At 53.7% G+C, this 19,903-nt stretch overlaps 1 protein-coding gene across 1 annotated transcript; it reads left to right on the top strand.

Annotated features, from left to right (window-relative positions):
- Positions 1-47: 47 nt before the first annotated feature.
- VOLCADRAFT_91579 (uncharacterized protein) lies at positions 48-19,846 on the top strand (the record flags this gene model as incomplete). The annotated part of the gene is made up of 35 exons (XM_002951060.1): positions 48-122; positions 459-591; positions 892-1,020; positions 1,805-2,082; positions 2,455-2,613; positions 2,979-3,265; positions 3,689-3,791; positions 5,022-5,116; positions 5,413-5,562; positions 5,905-6,175; positions 6,960-7,130; positions 7,371-7,432; positions 7,807-7,939; positions 8,162-8,336; positions 8,644-8,855; positions 9,165-9,323; positions 9,361-9,847; positions 10,166-10,284; positions 10,562-10,767; positions 11,113-12,401; positions 12,773-12,983; positions 13,958-13,999; positions 14,175-14,320; positions 14,480-14,572; positions 14,740-14,866; positions 15,124-15,245; positions 15,475-15,641; positions 15,920-15,979; positions 16,617-16,778; positions 16,993-17,262; positions 17,879-18,016; positions 18,360-18,460; positions 18,987-19,009; positions 19,193-19,341; positions 19,622-19,846. 35 exons carry the CDS (start codon positions 48-50, stop codon positions 19,844-19,846), a joined length of 6,729 nt encoding a protein of 2,242 aa, XP_002951106.1.
- Positions 19,847-19,903: the final 57 nt, after the last annotated feature.

Genomic DNA, 19,903 nt, shown 5'->3' with positions numbered 1-19,903 from the left:
CATTCAGATCGATATATTAGTCTGATGATTTATTGCGTGGCGCAGGTATGTATACGCTTGTTCGCCAGACGGCCCTGGCTCACTGGAAGTATGCATTCCTAAAGATCGTTCTCGAGTTCCTGGTGAGTGCCTATATCTAGTGCCGCTTACTTGGCGAAGGTTGTCGGGACAAGGGGGATTTCCTCTGGGTTGTGTTTTGCGCTAGGGGCTCCGTCCTGGCCCACCGCGTCCGGGCCGCAGCTTTAACCCAGGCTAGAAAGCATGTCGTACCGCCCTTGCCGGAACATGAAAGAAATCTTAGTGTTCAATCTTATTGTTAGGCCCACATTCAAATTGGTCATTGATGCGGAGGTGTTTACTCGGGCGCCTTGCCGTTGTTCCCCCCGGGCAGCATTGCGCTAGATAGAAAGCGCTTGAGCCGGCCGCCTTTTTCTTCATCCAACTTTCAAAATTTCCAGATGAATTTCGTCGTGGCATTCAACCCCACGTTTAAGACGTGGCGTATCGACACATCCAGCCCCCTGTGGCAAGTGGTCCGCTGGACGGTGTGGCGGTCGCCAATCATGCACCTGTACGGCTATAGAACATATAGTGAGTCGCCAGGAGTTGATTGCATGTACACGTTTGCGCAAAGATATCAATAACGGGCAACGATGTGCACTAACGGCCCGTTGGGTTGGGTTAGTGTTTGCCATGTTTTTGTTGGAAAAAGCAAGTAGCCAAAACAAACCGACAGCAGTAACGCGAATGTTTATAACGCGCACCATATTGCGTTCATCATGCCCTCATTTCACCTGGCAAATGGCAAATTATGAGTATGGCACGTCCCTGCAATTCCTGGCAATGCAGTAATCATCTTGTACGTCATGGCTGTTGCCGTACTCCTGTCAGTCCTTGGCCTAGCTTGGCTTACGTTGGTCATGCGTAAGCAGGAGCAGTCAAAGGTTTTAAGACTGGCAGCGCTCGGCCTCCACGTCGTGTATGATATCTTCTTCGTCATGTGCTACGTGGCCTTTTTTGGTGGGTATCTGCGTGTGCATGTGCACACAATACCAAGGTATGTGACGTGGCATCTGTGTTCACCATTGGCGTCAATGCATGCTAGACAGCGAGATTGACCGACCATATCGGCCGACAGGAGGATCGCCTATCTAAACCATTCCGTGCATTCGGTATGCGAAGTCTTCAGAGAGCAGCATGCAGAATCGATGTGACGTCAGTCAGCCCTATTCCACTAAAATAAAATGACCGAGCTGACGGTTCAATAAAGAGAGAGAACTCTTATTTGGTCTGGAATATGCATATCTTCCCAAGCAAAAGATAACTATTCCCACAGGTGCCCCAACTCTGCCGAGCAAACTCCAACATGTCGTCGATGCTTCCAAATCAAATTATTCCGCAGATTATTTCACGTTCGCTCTTGATTGCGACTTCTTTGGCACAAGAACCCACATGTATTTCCACGGCATTGGTAAGCACAGCTAGCTACGTAGCTACCGCCGCCTGCTGCATTATTGTTGTGGGCGAGTGCACCAGCAAGTGAACTTGTATGTTGACCCCGACATCATGTCCACCTGCATGCTAACTGCCATGTACCGGATTGCCAGGCGTCTGCACAGGTCGCTCAGGGTGGATGAACTGCATAGTGCTGAAGATCTATCATACTTTCCTCGCTCGCTGCTGCGCTTGCTGCGACGCTCTCCATTCGTCGGACCTGTGGAAGCAAGCACGCGCATGCTTGATGCATGCGTGCATCACACAAGCACCATGCAATTACTCCTGCTTGGCTGAATACCGCACGCAGAGTGTTTGAAGATGCCTCACCTGCTGCACATGCTGGTGGCGCTCTCGGGGGGGATATTGTTTCTCTTTGTCACTGCGCTGGTGGTGGTAGCATCGTGCGACTTGGACCCCGTGTCGCGTGCTGTCCTGGCCTCCCCGGCGGCTTATGCGCGCCTGAAGATCCTCTTCGCGAAGGCGGTTTTCATAACATTCGCCAACTGTCTTGACAGTAACACGAAGGTCCAGGTCATCGGCATGGTTGCGTCCGTCACTCTTATTGTATTCTGGAATTTGCGTGCGGTAAGCTGCTGCTTTCACCTTCGCAATGCATGCATGCAAGTAGGCTGCATTATGTTATGCCAGCTCACCAACCGGATACATCCTTGTGTCGTCCGTCCCTGTGAACGAATAGGTGACCACCGTAATTTATTGTTGTTTTCGGTCAGCTTGGCACGCAGCTGCTGGTCAGTTTTGACGACCATTATTGTTACTTCTCCATGTGCAAGTGAGATTGGACGTGTTTTCTGCTGGGATGGCGTCCCGTCCGCCACGTCCGCAGCTAGCGCTGCTGCGAGCGAACGCTATATTTATAATTGCCAAGTTTGATTTGCATGGTGCTATGCGCATCCCTTAACTGCCAGTTACAGAATGTTTTCTCCCCCATGCACGTAGCTGCCATTCTACTTCAACTTCACCAATGTGGTGTGGACTGGCCTGTGGTGCGGCATCCTTTACCCGTGCGTCATCTTGGTTGTTGTCACATTCGGCAAGGAGCACTCAGATGCGCACTACCGGGCAATGACGCAGGCGAGTTTGCTGTGTAGATTGGGGGTTCGCCGTTTGCTTATAATTGGGCGCCCGGATGAACCGAAAAGCATCTACCACGTCCTGCCACAAGGCTGCGCGCGGCGGTCTGCTGAGCGAAATGCAGCTGCACTGGACACGTCGTGATTAGCGGCAGATAGTCTTCCTTGCAGATGCGTCCGTAAGTGTGCGCCTACATTAATTTTGCGCACTGCGCCCTGAAGCCGAGTTAATGCAGCCATGCGTATTTTTAAGCTCAGTATCCCTGATCGGACGCGTTGACCTAGCTCTACTGGAAAAATGTGAAATATAGGTCTGTGGCTCTTCGTTTTATTACTAGTAACTTAATCTCGCTCCCGACTCTTACGTACCCATTTTGCACCTCCTGATAGATTGTCCTTTATGGCATGTTTCCTGCCGTCGCGGGTGGAATGGCGATTACCAGCATGTACGTATGGTGGGCGATGCGCCCGGCGCGTAAGTTTCGAAACCTTGAGTTGGGTATCAAGCTGTCCAAGGTCCACAAATTTGAGTCGGTGTACGAGGTGGAGCGGCTGGCTCGCGTGATGCGCAAGTTTGACACCGAAGGGCTGGTAGAGGAAGATGCGGCCGCACTGGGGGGAACCATCATCAAGGCCGGCCTGCAGACCTTCCCCAATGCGCCGCACCTCCTCATCCTGTAAGCGAAGCGAGCGGAAGGGAGAGCCCGGCCTTCTTGCCCTGCTCAGTAGCTTGCGGAGCAAGCCCATCGCACGATCAGGGGACGCGAGCCTACCTACGAACACGTGCATATGGTTTTAATTGCAAGACGCCGACCATTTTAATCACCTCACGTGGCTGGCGGTTTCTGTTTGATGAAATGCGGAGTTTGATTGCTCAATGCGGTGTGGCTTAGGCTTGCCCGGCCTCTTGCTGCGAGCTGCTTGGCTACCCTAAATAGAAGCGCCTAGAAAGAGTTCCCAAGAGTCACTCGAATTTTACGTGCGATGCACCAGACGATGATGCACCCTACGATGCACCACACATATCATCTATCTGGTACTCCACTGTGTTTTTGTTGTCCTCGGCGCTACTATACACACTCACCGGCCTACCTGCCCAGGTATGCTAACTACATGCTTGAGGTGCGCAAGGACGGCCCTTCCGCGAGGACACAGCTGCAGCTGGTCGGCAAGCAGATGCCGAACGTGGTGGAGCGGTACCAGGTAGGGCATTTGCTAACAGTATCATGTGAAATTTTGTTCATAACGGCGGCAATAAACACCGTTGCGTAAAAATAGCCTTTAATTCTGCCGCCAGGAGCAAAGGACGGCAGTCTCCGGAGCAAGTTATAATAATTATGCGGTAGCATACAGCTGCGCAGCCCGCAGCGCAGCAGGGCTATTGCGAAGTTTGGTGGTTCGGTTTGCAGGGTTTGCAGGTAGGGAGCGAGGTTCACCTCCTTCTACTAGCTATACAAGATAGAGACCGTCCATTCTACTTCACAACTAGGGTGTGACCTATAGACGATTAAACAGACAAGGCTACGTGCCTTCATTGTTCCGTCTAAGCCTCTGTACAGTGGTGCGATGTGAGCATAAAGCCACAGGTGTCCTCTAGCCACCTAATAGATCTCCTCGAACGGATGGAGCTTAGGACCTCGCGTTCTTTCGGTCGGAGATATCTGCTGCCTACCTTCCAGCTGCTTGCACGCAGTTTATAATAGCTGGCTGCTGAAAAGGCCTCCTGATGCACTCGCGCGTTGGACCCCTACATCTTTGCTCGTTGAACCCCTTCGCAGGTCTATCATTCCAAACAGCCTGCTTGATAGACCCTCCTGGTCCCTCGGCCAACAAAATGTGCTCATGTTAGAAGGAGCGAGCCTATCACAACCTCCAAACAGATGTTTTTGGGTCGACTACGGGCTTTGTGTGACACCTGACACTCCAAGCAGCTGTGCAGACGTGTTGAAGTAATCCCCGGTCCTCCGTTTCACGGATTAGAAACCGCTCTTAAACCGTATGCCACATTTCTCTTGTAGAACGTTTTCCAAAGTGTGGCTTTCCACCCACGGTTAGCCACCAACACGTCTCATGTCTACCTGGGAGTTTCCCTACCAGGCCGAGCGCCAGCATCATCTACCCTAGTGCTCACCAGTCAGCCGTCTAAGTGCTGACCCAGTTCGCAGCCCCGTCGAAACCCGGCAGCGACCGTTTATTCAAGGACCCCGACGTCGGAGTGTTCTCAGGTCTATCTAACGTGCTCACTCTGCCTGCAGCCTCCTGGCTGCTGCATTTATGGGCACTTATTACTCCCTGCTGAAATCCTCCTGCGCGCGAAAAGGGCGCCGTGCACGCCCTTGCACGTTAAGCATGTATATTCGGTGTTGCTGAATCTCGTACGCACTATGTATCGTGACGCGCGTACATAATTATTACGACGCACTTCCGGTGCAGGTTTTCTGCACCAATGAAGCCAGCAAGCGACTCAAGGACAGCCAAGAGGAGGGGATGGACCTGCAGGCGTACATGGAGTTCAAAAGGAACCTCAGGTAGTACTCTTCGAGTTACCCGTTGCTGTTATGCGCTAAGGTTGTAAAGCGGGAAATAGGTTCACAACAGGCAAGTGTCGTCATACCTGCGTGCATGGCTTGGCAAGCTAACACGGGCACTATGTGCTGCAAGTGCGGTATAGCACCTGCGTCTATGGAGGACGAAAGCTCACGCAGGATGCAGGGGACGACTTGATGGATGCAGGGGTCTAGCAGCAGAGATTGCAATTAGACAGTTGCACATAGATGCACAGTTACGCGCTTGCTGACTGTCGCTTCATGCTGTCTTTAACCAGGGCGGTGTTGCGCGTGCACAAAGACGTGTTGCTGCAGCAGAGCGAGCTGTGGCAGATGTGCATGCGGGACACGCTGCGGGTAGCACAGATCGATGAGGCCATGAGAGCTCTGGAGGCTGCGAGTACGAGGGCCGACCAAGTTTACAGGAGGTGTGTTTATCGCCCTCCCCTTCCTATCCTATAGCAAGTGTATCATTTTGGGACTGCTGGGAACCTAATTGGGACATGCGGCCCGGGGGACAAGGGAGTATGTACGGCAGGCGGGACACAGTATGGTGATGGGAGGTTGTACAGCTTTTCCTAAACGTGTCGCTTAGATTGACCATTGGAATATGAGCCCAGCAGAAGGGGCACTGTTGCCAAGCAGGCGTATAGAGAGTGCACCAGCCGGGCGCTCTGGGAGCCCAAGTTCACTGCATTAGGATATTTTAATGATTAAATGCTTGCTCGCTCGGCTCTCTGTCGACCCCCCTTGACAATGGCCCCTTCCAGGGTTTTGGAGCGCTATCCCACCAATGGCAAACTGTTGCGCTGCTACGGGAAGTTCCTGGAGGACGTGCGGCACGACCAGGTTGCTGCGGCGCGCGCCTATGCCGGGGCAAACCGTGTTGGATCCAGCAACGCGCTGCTCTCTCTGGACTTCGGCGGCACTGTGCATTGCGGCCAGGACAGACGCAAACCCGACTTTCTGACGTCCATGTCATTGGAGGATGACGCAGTGGTGGTGATTGACGCGGAGGGCACCATCATGATGGTCAGCCAGGTGCGGTCTATGCATGCGTGGCGCTGTGCTTACTTGATGGTGTGCTGGCCCTGCGGCGCAGTCTTTGTGAATTGGAAAGATAAGAGGCATATTGCGCCAGCAAATTGTTAGAGCGGGTCGCATACCTTTTGACTTTCCGTAGCCAGCATGCCTGAAATCTCATTGCTTGCGTAGCACATCTTTAGCAACCCGTGGCGTTAGGTGGGGTGGTGTAGCAGCTGACCGCTGAAAAGGTCTCTCGAGTTGCTGGCGGTCGCACTCTGTGCGTATTTATAGCACCGTACTGTGTACCGGCTGCTACATTCCCCCCCCTTTGAAGGGAACCGTCCCGGGCCCTTAGAGCCTCGTATACCGCCAGCCTGTGCCTACCTTCGCCTACCCTCGGGCAGTGGGTACTTACTCCACGTCACGTCATGTGCCGGCTCACATGCGCCTAGCCGTCTTCAGGTTTTTCAGGCACAGAGACAGTCCAGTCGGTTCAGCTACTTTTATAATTTGTGCGATATTCGCTCTCTGAGTCGCCAGACCCGATTTCCACTCAAGCGTGATTGGTGGGGTTTGAACCGACGACTTCAGGATCGTGAATTTTCACGAGGTCTCGATACCAAATGTAGCAGCTGACCGCTGAAAAGGTCTCTCGAGTTGCTGGTGGTCGCACTCTGTGCGTATGTATAGCACCGTACTGTGTACCGGCTGCTACAGGTGGACTATGACAAGGCAGTCGTCCTCTTGGCGTAGTAATGGCCGCACGTACCTGATGCTTTCCTTTCTAAATGAGTTACAGGCGGTCCAGAGGGTTTTTGGCTACTCCAAAGTGGAGTTGGAAGGGGCCAATGTGAGCCTGCTGATGCCGCAGCCGTTCAGCCAGCGCCACGCGGGCTACGTACAGCGGTGCACCAGTACGGGCGAGCCGCATATCCTGGATACTGTCCGTGAGATGGTGGCGCTGCACAAGGTGAATCCATCTGGCCCGTCTGCTGGCAGCGTCTGCCAGTATTTCCTCTAGCACCGCTTCACTGTTCGTCTACCTGCTGAGTAGGCGCGCGTGTTCATGTGCGAATGGATAGTGCAAATAAATTGGCATGGCGGGAGTTTGCGCACCAAGCTGTTGGCACTTTTGTGTGTGGCGACCCATGTACGACCACTGTACGCCGGTAAGAGTTAGTGACGGGACGTGCGCTTTGCATGCTCGCAGGATCGCTACGTCTTTCCAACCTCATTGTGCGTCACTAGGCTGAGTGGTGTCGGTTCTGACAGGTGCGTATCCAAGGTTCCGGTTTTTAGCACGGGTTAACAGTGCCTGTTATGTTGCTTTATGGAACGGGCTCGACTGGATGTTCGGGGCGGTCAGGATGTGAGCTGGAAGGTATGGTTGGGCATTCCGCGTGATAGGACCCGGGTAAAAGGCAATAGCCATGCTGTCTCGCGGGAACGTCGCATATAGCACACCTTCCTTCGTTCAGGCCCAATTGGGAAGTTTCGTTCCGCAACCCTTTTGCCTCTCTGCTTTCTTGAGTTCAATCGACGACCTTGCAAATGCAAGCAAGCCTCAGACTTGCAATTGTTTTAACCTGTTGAATGTATTGATGCGATCCCTCTATCTTGTCCCATGTAATTTGGCCTGCGAGCAGCATCTTCCTAGGTGTTATCCGGCCCCTGCCGGCGAGCTTGCTGAACATGAGGGCCTGGATTTCTCCAAACGGCGTCTTCCTGTGCGCCGACCAGCAGTTTTCTTCGGCCATCGGCATGGTTGAGGGAGACGTGGTGGGTTCCCTGTCGTTTCCTGCACCAACAAGCCTTGGATTTCACCACTGTGTTTCGCTTATTAGCTCCGCCAAAACACATCGCACACTAGATCAGCCTATGTAGACAACCCAACGAAGTTATGAACAATTTCCTGTTGTCTGCAACGTGGGTTCTCATCGTTGCAAGGCCGCGGGTCTGATGACATGATGCGTGTATGTAAACCCTGTTGTTGTTCCGCAGGTGGGACATACAGTGGCGACATTCGTTGTGGAGCCCCAGGCCGTCACGGCGCTTCTAGCCCGCTGCCAGGCCGCTACCGCACAGGAGCTCGAGTCTGGTGATATCACGACGGAGCTGATCTTTCACCACCGATTCCTAGAACCTGTGTTGTTCCGCGTGGAGGTTCGCATGGCGGGTACGTCCATTGCTTTAGCAACGCATGGCCGACGTCCTAGCTTGCTGTCACACAGTCGCAGAAATGGTCAGCGTTGCAGAAGGTACCAATAGTAAGTTAAGCTGATCTGCCTCTCGAAAGCTTTCTGCGTACTGCGGGCTTACGCATTGAAATGCGACCTTAACTGTTAAAAAGAAAATGGACTCGAGGTCTGGCTGGCACTTGTGTTGCGCCATGCAGGTGAACGACTGTGATGGTAAATAGGACGATTGACGTTTGTATACTCGCACTGGAATATGACCGCACCTGCATGACGTGTCGCGTGCAGGCAGCGACGCTCAGCGCATCCTGGTTCTTCACTGCCGACGCACTGATGGGCTGGACGGCAGCATGCTGGCTGTGGACACGCACATGCGAGTCAAGTTTGCGTCGTGCGAGGTGGCGCTGCTGCTGGGCTACTCGATGCGCAAGCTGGCCTCCATGAGGCTGGACCAGCTGCTACCGCCGCCGTACAACGCCCTCCACGCGAAATGGCTGAGGGTAGGTTCGCGCAGCGCGAGGGCATGAGTGAATGGATGACTCCTCTCCTTTCCAGGAAAGTTCTGTCTTGGCGCGTATTCAAGTTGCCGCTCGTTCACGCGTATGTTGTATAGGGACCCCTTCCTCGACTGTTGTTTATTTCGCGGGTTGCATCTGTTGCATTCCATGCGCTGCTACACTTTGCAGAAGCTACATACGTACATGTTCTTGTGCTATTGTAAACCTGGTGACGTGATCTCGCTACACTGTTATTCCTACGGCGTTTACCATCAATGCAAGCGTGTGTATATGTACCGCGTCTTCATACAGGACTGTCCACACACTTCTCGACCGGGTAGTTGCCGTACAGGGGCTGTGGTGCACCTTTTATCTGAGGCAGGTGTACATGTACCTGTGCGGCTCGAGATACGTACTGCGGAATCCGACAGTGGGGGGCCATCTGGCGGTGTCCCTCTTTACATCGTCAAGGTGAGCAATCAACGCCTGTACACATGCACGCACATAGGCACGCAGTTACGGTTTCGGAGTTTGGAATCTGTTCAGCAGAAGGCACGCGCATCAGGGTTTATTTGCCGCCATTTCGCGTGTGTCGCGCAGCTGCGCGGCCGGAGCCGGGCTGGGAATGCGTGCAGTAAGCCTGGGTACCAAGATATTGGAAACATCCTACCCTCTTCCCAAGATGTCCTTTCTTCTGATGCGAGATGATGATCACTTCTATCCTAAACTCTCCTCCGTCGTGTTTAAGGTAAAGAAGGTTACACAAGATGAGATGGTTCGTGAAAAGCGGCTGGTGCTAACTGTGGACTTCACCGGCAAGGTGATGATGGTGTCCCCACTGGAATCCGCTGTGTTCGAGTTTCCGGCGCTGGCACTGGTGGGTACCAACCTGGCGGAGTCGATCGACATTTTCGCCGATTGGCACCGACGCAGCGGGGAGACCCAGATGCAAATGATACTGCTGGCGCTGCTGGGAAAGGAGCAGGAAATGCCGGGTAGGCTAAGAGCGTATGGCGTTCGTGCACCTCCGTTTCCTCCGTTGGCAATAATCATTCGTTTGTCAGAATGAGTGCGTGAATCCGATCCTGCCGGGTCTCCCTACTGGCTGCGGAAAGGTGCTTCGTACCGATCAGTACATCAAGGAAGGTAGGAGGAAAAGAAATTAAAAGAAAAGATGGCCACTACTGGGACCTAACGTAGTCGAGACGTAGGAAAAGCAGGCTCCATATGCGGCGTACCTCGGCAGATTTCGCAATAACGAACCAAATTTCCTGAAGTGTTGGCATGCATATTTTATGTATGAATGCATGTAGGTACCTCCTGGCGGGTACGGGTACGTGAGCCGGTGGTCGAGGGAGACGCGCGGCTGCCGTCGGCCATTGGCGCCATGGGCAACGAGCCACGGCGGATATCCCGATCCGCGTGCCTCCAGGTGCACGTTTGATCATAGCATACTGGCTATGCGGTGTCACGCTCGTGCGAAACGGGCAGAGCGGCCCACGTGGCGCTCATTTGGCGTGTGGCGTTTTGACATGACTAATTTGTCTGCTGGCTAAGCAAACGGCATATGCCCATTCCAGCGTGCCGTGCGTCTAGACATCACAATTCCCTAGCTGCCTTGCCTGTTGGCGCATAGGCTTGCGTTGAAAGGTCTTTTGTTATTTCCCACCTGCATGTGTACCGACTGTTTTGGCTTACTTGGACTTCAGGTCGAGCTGGACGAGGAAGCCGAAGGTGGCGGGGCCGAGGTGAACGGCGAATCGGGCGTCCGAATCCAGGTGACCCTGTGGCGGCGCGATTTGCTGAGCGGGGTGCTTGAACTGGACGACGAATTGATCATCCGGCGTGCGAGTCCACTCGCGGGCCTGATCACAGGGTTGCCGACGTTCGCGATGCTACGCAGGCCGCTAAGCCAGTAAGTGTGCTGCTGCTAATATGTTTCATGTTTGGATTGATGGGTATCTGTAGGCCTGGAATTCGTGCTGCGTTTGTGTGGCTGGTGAACACCTGTGCCTTTCTAGAGTATGCTTTATGTAGGGGAGGAAGCATTGCGATACACTAGTCGGCTTCCCTGCGCTCCATGATAGACTCAACGATACCGCTTTGTGCTTCTCCATGCTAGCTGGAGCTAGCTGGCTAGCCTGTCGACACCAGACTTTATCCCAATAAACATACACTTCATCCCAATAACAATCGCAACATCACGCCGTGCGTATCCACCACATGACTGCTGCTTACCACGTCTGCCTTTGCGTGACAGGTTTTTGAACATTCCGCACTCCGCGTCCTGGGATAAGCTGGTGGCTGCCACACGTCAGCCGGGTCATGGTCACCACAAAAAGAGCGCGCTGAAGGCCACCACCGACCGCGGCAGCATCAGTCCCGTGATGGCCTTCATCGGGCCGCATCCGGACTCGGGTACTATGCGGCTGATGGTGCAAGGAGTGCGAACCCTTGGGCCTGGGGCAAGGCCAAAAGTCACGCTCACCATGCACCCCGACACCACCTTCGCGGGCGCGCACGCCAACCTCATGCGTGTACTGAGGCTCGAGGACAGCTGTAATGGCGGTGCCGGCAGCTACACAAGCTCTGCTCTCCATGTAGACGACGACGTGTTGTCGCGTGTTAGCGGGCAGGCCCGGTCTACTTCAGCAATTCCACCTGCACTGCGATCGCGGAGCTTCGGCGTCTTGACAAGTGCGTCGCAGCCGCCTCTCAAGCCGCGGTTAGCGCTGACAGGTGGCGAGGATGGCCACAACACGGAACACATATGCAGCCGTCAGGAGATGGGTGGAGCCGTCGAGGGGGAGGGCCGCTCGGAGTTCGACGAGAAAATGGAATCCAGCGGCGATGACGATGAACTTGGCGGCGGGGTGGACGACGAGAACGACGGCAGCAGCTCCGGCGGGCTCATGGCGCAGGCGACCTGTATTCATCGCCAGGCCACGTCCAAGTCAGAGTTCGTGATGCAGTGGGTGCGATCTATTACACACCAAGGGAGTGGGCAGTTAGAAGTGCAGGCGCAACGGCAACGTCGAAAGCGAAGCCAGAACCTGCAGGCGGCGGACAGGGGAGCTGCAGCAGCGTCTTCTTCTGCCGCTGTGGCAGTCTCACGTGAGGAGAGCAGTCTTTTGGCTCTGCCATTACTGGCGTCGCAAGCAATGGTGCCGAGAGCTACGAGTCGTCTGCCTTCGGCGCCAGAGGCGCCTTTGGCCCTTGGTGCGGAGTGCAGGTTGAGTGGCGCCAATGATGATAACCTAATCGCCATACCCCAGCTGCGGGGAAGCCCATCCGGCCTGCTGGACGTGCAGGAGCGGCAGCATCGCGCAGTCAACCGGGTGCTCAGTTTTGCGGTCACGGGTCCTTTGCCGGCTGGCGGGGGTGCGTGTTTACAGGAAGCGCGGAGTGGCGCGGAGGCGAAAATCGTGACGGTGGTGAACAAGGGCCGCCAGGAAAACGAGGAAGAGGAGGCTGCAAAGAGCGACAAGGGAAGTACCGCGGACGGTTCGAGTGTGGATGATGGAAGCCAGGTGGCAAGCGCTGTTTCAGGTGGGTCACGGATGGTGCCACCTGTGGGCGCTGCGTACCTGCACTGTGTAAACTTGCCTGGATTGTATCATTCAGCTCAGGCGAAGGAAGACGTGTGTGTGTCTGTGTGTCTAGGTTCATGGACTGGGGTTTGTGGGTGCCGTGTTGATGAATTAAGGTTGTCCAAGCCTACGTTTCTTTCGCAGGACAATCCGTGGCATATTATCGCCGTAGTGCGGTTGTTTCCTCCCTTGCAGTCGCCCGTTGTCAACATTTCGAAGCATATTCAGCACAATAGGTGGGAGATGCTTGGAAAGCATGCTGTCCTGGTCCTGACTTTCTGTCACGCCGTGTGCTTGCCTGTCTGCATGTTACATTGTATGTGGCTGCAGGTACGACAGATGCCACTTCGGTGTCCGAGGTGGTAATTGACGCCCGGCGAGGCCGGCTGCTCAAGGCCCTGAATAAGGTGATGCTGGGGCCAGCCCTCATGGCGCATATTGACCGCCTGAAGCTGCGCAGCTACATCCTCATTATCATCATGTTCGTGGCGCACCTATTCGGTTACGTCACAATATCCATGGAGATCCGGAAGCAGTACACGTGAGTATTAGGCCGAATTGTTGACTCTGCCTAAGTAGCTTTGCTAAGTTTAGGACCGTTGGCTTATCGGGTTGTCTTTCGGGTTTGACCTTTCTAGACTTTAATAAGCATGTTTTTAGGGCGGAGCCCATGAAGTAAGCCTAGTTTCCTTGAGGGATATCGCTTAATTTTTAAGAGTATTAGAGATGCGGCGCTTTTTTTACTTTTTAAATGATTTTTTGAAAAACATTTTTTTATATAGAATGTAGTGTGATGCAATTTTAAGTGTCTTAAAAATTACAGAAGGTAGCTGCGTTCGTTGTACAGGTAAAATTGCTGAAATTCCAGTAGGTGAAGCATATTTAGGTCGTGTTGTTGATGCTTTAGCGCGTCCAGTAGATGGTAAAGGTGCTATGCTATTTGTTTCACACAAAATAAATTGACTTTTTAAACAAAAATGTAGTAAGTATGTATAAAAATAACTAACATGTTACACAATTTACACAAAAATAGCTAAAAAGATAGGCTCCGCCATAACGAAGTTATAGTGCGTAGCGAATAGCCTGTTCTTCAACCCTCTCATTGATTTACGCGGTGGACGCACGTCAGTTGCCTGCTTTGATCGCTGGGTGTGTGTGGTTGTTACAGTGGGCTCCAGACTCCCGAAGAGTAGAGCCATCGGGCCAGCTGGCCGTGCACTGCAGTAGAGACTAATATACCAAAAGACCGCTGGGTGGTCGACGGTTACTAAGGTGGCGGTAACGCAGGGCGCTGTCCTGCGTTAACCGGGTACAACTGACACCCAGGAGTTACACTTCATCAGCAGTGGTTCGAACCGAACGGACAACAATGCGTTGTTACTGCGTGTGGTACGATGCGTGCTCGCCTTCGTTTTAAAACCGCTTTGCCTATTCTATGCTTGCACGAAGCCATGCGTACCTGCAGGAGGATTATAGCCAGTAATTGCAGAACTTAGCGCTGTGCCGACCCTGCAGGGGCATATACGCGGTGCACGGCCAGGCTCTGGCGATGGATCGGTAAGTGATAGGATTGATAGCATATGCGTCGCCGCCAATCGCACCATCCCATTGGACTTCTTGTTTCTCTTACGCGGGCAGAAATACGTGCAGAAATCGGTTCCTTTTTTGACACTGGTCGTGCCGCCAATAATGACCGCAGTCGTGTTGTGTACTGCTGGTAATTGTATTGCAGGTCGCAGCTGATCGTGGTGCGCACTGTCCTGGGCACCTTTTGCGAACGCGCCAACGTTACGGAGAGAGTGGCGGGATGCGCGTACTCCCTCCAAACGTCCCTCAACAAGCTTCAGACAAATGCGCTGCTGATGGAGCAATACCACCGTGAGCTTTCCAAGGGCGTTAGCAAACCGCAAATGGAAAGAGGCTGGGGTTGCGCCGCTTGCACCTGAGCTTTTGGTACTTCTGTCGTATGTACACGTTCAGTCTCAAGCTTTCTAATGGCTCATTAGGATACGCCCGCGATGCGGCTTCCTATTGCAGAAGGCGTCTACTTGGGCTTTGATGGGAAAAAAACATCGGAGCCGGAATGGAACGTGTACAACATCTGGACTCGGCCGCTCGTAGATTACCAAGGTGTGCAGGGACATCGGGGGCCTCTGCGACATCTGCACGGTGCACTTGAATTTAGCTGTTGAATCTAGCAGCGAGCAGCTGTGGCCAATCCTTGTATGTGAAGAGAAGGCATCTGCTGCCGTACTTTATTTAGCCGCCCTTGTATATGTTGGTCCTTTTGCTTTCAGTGTTCCTGGATACGACACCGCCACAAACCGTCACGAGCCGGGCGGGTGCTTGGCAGCTGGGCAACCGGTTCATCGCGGCAGCGCGGGAGGCCGTGTATTGGATGGCGATCTATAAAGAGAACTTCAAGTACGGCACTGCCTTTTCCTTTCTTGTGGTGCTGGTTCACTTACTAGCAATCACGGCGTCTATGTTTGCAAGTAGGGGAATGAGCCGTAGAAGTATGCGGGCCGATTGGGTAAGCATGGTAGTATCATAGCCAAAGCAGGCCACGGCGTTACTGAACCGCACGCGTGTAGTTACGCTGTGGCCGTAACTAAATGTAAGCATTACATACGTTCCATAGCGCTAGCGGCACTACTGACCCCGTCCTGTTTCACCTGCAGGTTCCACCGTATCCACTCCTTCATCCAGTCGAACGGCCTGGGGTCGCTCTTCGGGGTCTATGCCAGCAGCTTGGACTATCTGGTGGCGGCGGCATGGAAGGGCGTCCTAGGGCTGCGGAAGGGTGCGTATGTATCTCCCGCGGCTGGCTCTTGTTCTTGGTCACAAGTCGACGCAGTCGGCAGTTTCAACACAGCGGGCCTCCTATGCGTGTTGCGGTCCTTCACAGCCAGGGCTTTGCTAACTATCCCTCATCCAGAAAACACAGTCAAGCGTGTCGTCCCTGTCATTATGATCGTTGCCTGTGCCTGTTGACGGCGCACGACCCGCTGCTGCACCACACCGCAATGCAGACATGCTGATCTTCCTGGCGGTTGAGGGACTGTTTATCCAAATCTGCTGCGCGTTGTACGAGTTGTTCCTGGTGCACCGGCTGGAGGCGGCTCGAGTGCTGGGCGTGCTGGCGATTGTGGGACTTCCGAAGCCCGTGCTGCGCAGGCTGGCGGCTATCGATACCAAGGTTGGTGAGCTTGGCTACGCGTATTTCGTGCTCCCGCAAGTCTACATGCGCGAGGGGGTATTGGCGTGATTTGAGTTGTGCACCACCGCGCTCGGCTGTTTGGGATCTCGATCGTCCGTGGACGCACGCCTGGGTTGCACACTTGCCTAAGCAGGTGGCGGACAGACGGATGCTGCGGGAGGACGTGAATCCGTCCTTTTTCCCAGAGCCGAAAACCCCCGACGTATTCCTTAACAAAGGAATGTATTAAAAACACTGGTACCACTGCCTGCATGCAGACGTGCTGCTTAACGGGGGGCTTATGCCAACAAGCACTGCGTAGTTATGCAGTGCTCGAGGTGTGTTGCTTTGCGTGCATACGCCTGCATACCCTTCCATACTGTATGGAAGGGTCCACATTACGAGCTGCCGGAAGGAATCTAGGATTGGTGCCAGACATGGTTGCTGCTCCTCTTTCCTGTGTTGTGCGCATGCGAAGATAATTCATGACAGCGACGATGAGACTGAAGATGAAGGCAGCATCGCGGGATCAGATGACAATGCGCGAGCAGTCGGAGGCGGCTCTGCCAAGCAGTCCCAACCGATGGGCGCAGCCATGTCTATGGCCAGCACCGCCGCTGTTCCTCCTGTCACGGCTGCAGCTGCGGAGGTCGTTCCCATAGCGTGTAATGGAGGACAAGATTGTACCGGTACCTGCGGCGACCCGCTGCCGGCGGAGGCGCGCAACGGAAAGGCAAGTTCAGAGCAGAAGCGCCAAGGGGAAACTAGCATACACACACAAGACTTGACGCTTATTGAAAAGGAGTGCTTGTACATTTAAGGAAAATGGCTTCTCCTGTTTTAGTTATGGACAGAAGGCTGCGTTTCATGTACTGGAAAACAGCACCTGCGGTCGCGGCAAAAGCTGAAATGTTGAGCGGAGTTGAAGTCGGAACAAATCTGTGCGTTTTTGGGGTTTGCACTCTGGATCTTCAGGAACGTGGGATTGGGGGTCGCACCCTGCGCGTCATGCGCCTTCGCATGTCCCGCAAGGGCTCGCGGGGCAGCGAAGATCAGTCCACCAGCTACGGGTCCAAGCGCCTTTGTGTCAACGGCAAATCGCTGCTGCCGTCGTACAGTAACGTCACGAAGTTCATGGTGGGTGCGAACGGCCGGTCGCAATAACCGCTAGTTTGCGGTGTTATGGCTAAGAGAGGGAGAGAAATGATAAAAAAAATCCCTATCATCTCTGCATATTTTCATATATGGTGTATTCTGCATGCGTAGTCCGAGGAATGTCATTGGGTGCGTTATCTGTGTGTCAATGGGTGATTGCTGCTGGATGGTGGACTCGTGCTGCATTCTCTTTCAGGTGCCCTTTATGATATGGAGCATTGCCGTTATCGTGGTGTACACGGTCACACTGGTGGAGCTGAACAAGATGCAATCGCCGCTGGCTTCCCTCAACCTGGCCTCGCGCATCGTTTATCGCTACACCCGTCTGCGCGCCATCGGGGCGGTGTTCGTCAGCCAGGACGACAGCGGCAGCAAGGACGTCTGGCGGCCGCTGCTGTCCTCGGAGCTGGACACTTTGGAAAGCGAGTACAGCGCCCTCATGTATGGTGGCGTTCCTTCTTCCATGGTAAGGCCGGTTGAGAGTATTTGTTGACGAGCTGTCGCCACAATGGTAGCATGGGCTTGCTGCTAGTAGCAAGCGATGTTGCAGTATGGGTTGTAAATTCACCCTCTTCATCCCGAGCGGACTTCGTCCTGTATAATGCGGTTTGACACCACGAGACGATGTTGGGACCCGCCCAGAGCCTGATCTGCTCTTTTTTGATAGTACTTGCTGAGATTGTTTCCGCGAAAAGGATGGGCTTACATCCTAACCTAACCTAATCTAACCTAACCTATCTAGCTAACCACTTGGAGACGGCAGCAATGGCCCCCGAGGAGTGGTAAGAGTTATTGAATTACTCTACCGCGCCTTGCTATTTAAACTGCGCCTACATCATCGCTGGTTGGGCTGTGTATGCGATGCGCAGGTTTGGTGGCTATTGGTTTGTCTATCAAACGTCGTAGCCGAACAATTTATGCCACATAGTGTGTAACGATGTCTTGCGGCAAGCCGCATGTTCACACATGCGTTTGTTGCCAAGCACGATCGTCGCAGTGGCCTTGTTCCCGCCTCACCGCCGTGGCTCCCTTATCCTAGCGATTCGGTGGCGTTTACTGCCCTTGGACTATTTCCCAAACAGGCGAACAGCACGTTCCGACGCTATGTGCCGGCCGCAACCTTTGCGTCGGCTTCTTTTGCGCGACTTTTCTTCCAGAGCAAGGGCTGTTTCCGCATTAAACAGGAAACCTGCTTCACCCCGGGAAATGAGTACTACGAGGTTCGTAATGGCTGGCAAAGGGTGATTATTGCGTTCCGCACAATTTGCGTGCATTCGTCCAAACGAGGATGGGTGGTCTTTGAAACCGTTTCAAGGACGTAAGATTACTGAAAGCGCCCTGGCAAGTCCTGTAAAGGATGTGTGAAAGCACTAGCATCTTGTTATTTACGGCACACAATGGATTGACCACGCATACCGCATCTGTTACTGAAGGGACTGAGGCTGTTCCTGCACATAATCTCTTGATTACTGGGCTGTTGGATCGCCACACTCGGTTTAGAGCTAGAGGCACTTCCTAACGTGCAGTAACGAAGAAACATTGCCATTCCGCATGCATACGCAGATTACCCACAACGGGCTGGACGCCATGGTACGGCGGCTGGTGTATGAATTGAGGCTGTTGTCGCTGGACGACGACGCGGACGTGACGTACAACAACTCGAGGTTAGTTGTGGCCTGCGGCGGTTGCGGCTGCATCTGAAATCCCCGAGCTTTCGATTGGGTCCAGTGGACTCGATAGTGGTCAAGTTGCGTTCCCTATCGTCACGGCTCGTTTGTGTCGCGACACATCCGCCATCAAGCCATCAGCGGGCATTTCACGGTCTGCGAGGAACGGGTTAGGCTGAAATCGGCCACTCACCCTCCATGGGGAGCTTCAGTGGAACATAAGACGAGAAGAAACCGTCTCGTCGCCTGCCCTTTGTATCTAAAGCAACAAAACGCAACTAACTGTCAGCCACCGCTTTGGTACAGTTGGTGCTGCACATGTTCTTGGGCGTCTGAGTGCGCTAAAGGCGAATATGGAGACTCCCACTTGAAGGATGCACAAGATACTGAAGTTGCGAGGTGGAACGAAAAGCTCCAGGCATTCGTGTTGGCTTCTAGCTGTAATGCGACTATGTGCTTACTACCCTACTGCAAAACCCTAACGCGCAAGGTGTCGTGCCCATTTTGTATTCGCTGGTTGCAGGTATGCTTACACATCTATCGTAGGTGAGGCACTTTGTCACTGGGCGTTTTTGCGGTGGATGGTTGCAACCGCAGTGCGCCTCAGGCTGCTGTGCAGCTCCAGCTGCACGCAGTAATCTTTAATGTCTGGATCAGCCTATTGGCGATCCTGCAGGATCGTGTTAGGCTCCTCATCATCCGAAATTGCCCTAATGCTATGCGCTTCAGGTGCCAACGACCTTTACGAAGGATTGCAGCAAGCGGCGCAGCTGTTCGTCGATTACTCCATTACGCACTATACCAATATTCTCAAAACGCACACGGCAAGTGCGGGCTTGACCCTTTTTAAGGGAAACGTGCGAAGGGATATAGGTACCGTGAGAGGGGAATTTTAGAGAGCCACGCCGTAGAGAATCGGTCCGAATGTATTTTGTGTGCTTGCCTGGAATGAGGGTGGGCAGGATAACACGAAAGTGTGTGCTCATGTGCGTCGAAGGCACATGAAGACAGGTAGGCACGCCCTCATGTACATGGCATGTGTCCTAACGCAACCACCCTTGCAGTTTTCCTCTGCCTGCTACTTTGAATGTGTGCGGAAATGCACCAAAACGGGTTGGTCCCCTGCACCTAACTACCTGCTGACCGGCCTGCCTGTAGATCCTTCTGGTCGTCTCCGTTGGGCTCATGCTCGCCTACTTCGTATTCCTGCTCTGGCCGCACATTGCGCGCACGGCACGGGACGCTGCAAGGCAAAGCGCACTGCTGAGCCTAGTCCCACCTGAGATGGACGTTCGGGCACATGTACGGATGGTCTTCAAGCGCGGCATCGCCCGCAAAAAGGCTGGCAACAGGGCAGGGAGTTCCAACAAGGGGCCGGGCTAGCCCGAGCAGGTCAAACCCCAGCTGATACACAGGTGGAATGCGTGCGTATGTGTTTGG

The sequence above is a fragment of the Volvox carteri genome (assembly GCF_000143455.1).
Source record: "Volvox carteri f. nagariensis unplaced genomic scaffold VOLCAscaffold_21, whole genome shotgun sequence".
Lineage (NCBI taxonomy): Eukaryota > Viridiplantae > Chlorophyta > Chlorophyceae > Chlamydomonadales > Volvocaceae > Volvox > Volvox carteri.
The sequence above is the reverse complement of the archived record's forward strand: the minus strand, read 5'-3'. Positions and strand labels throughout refer to the sequence as shown.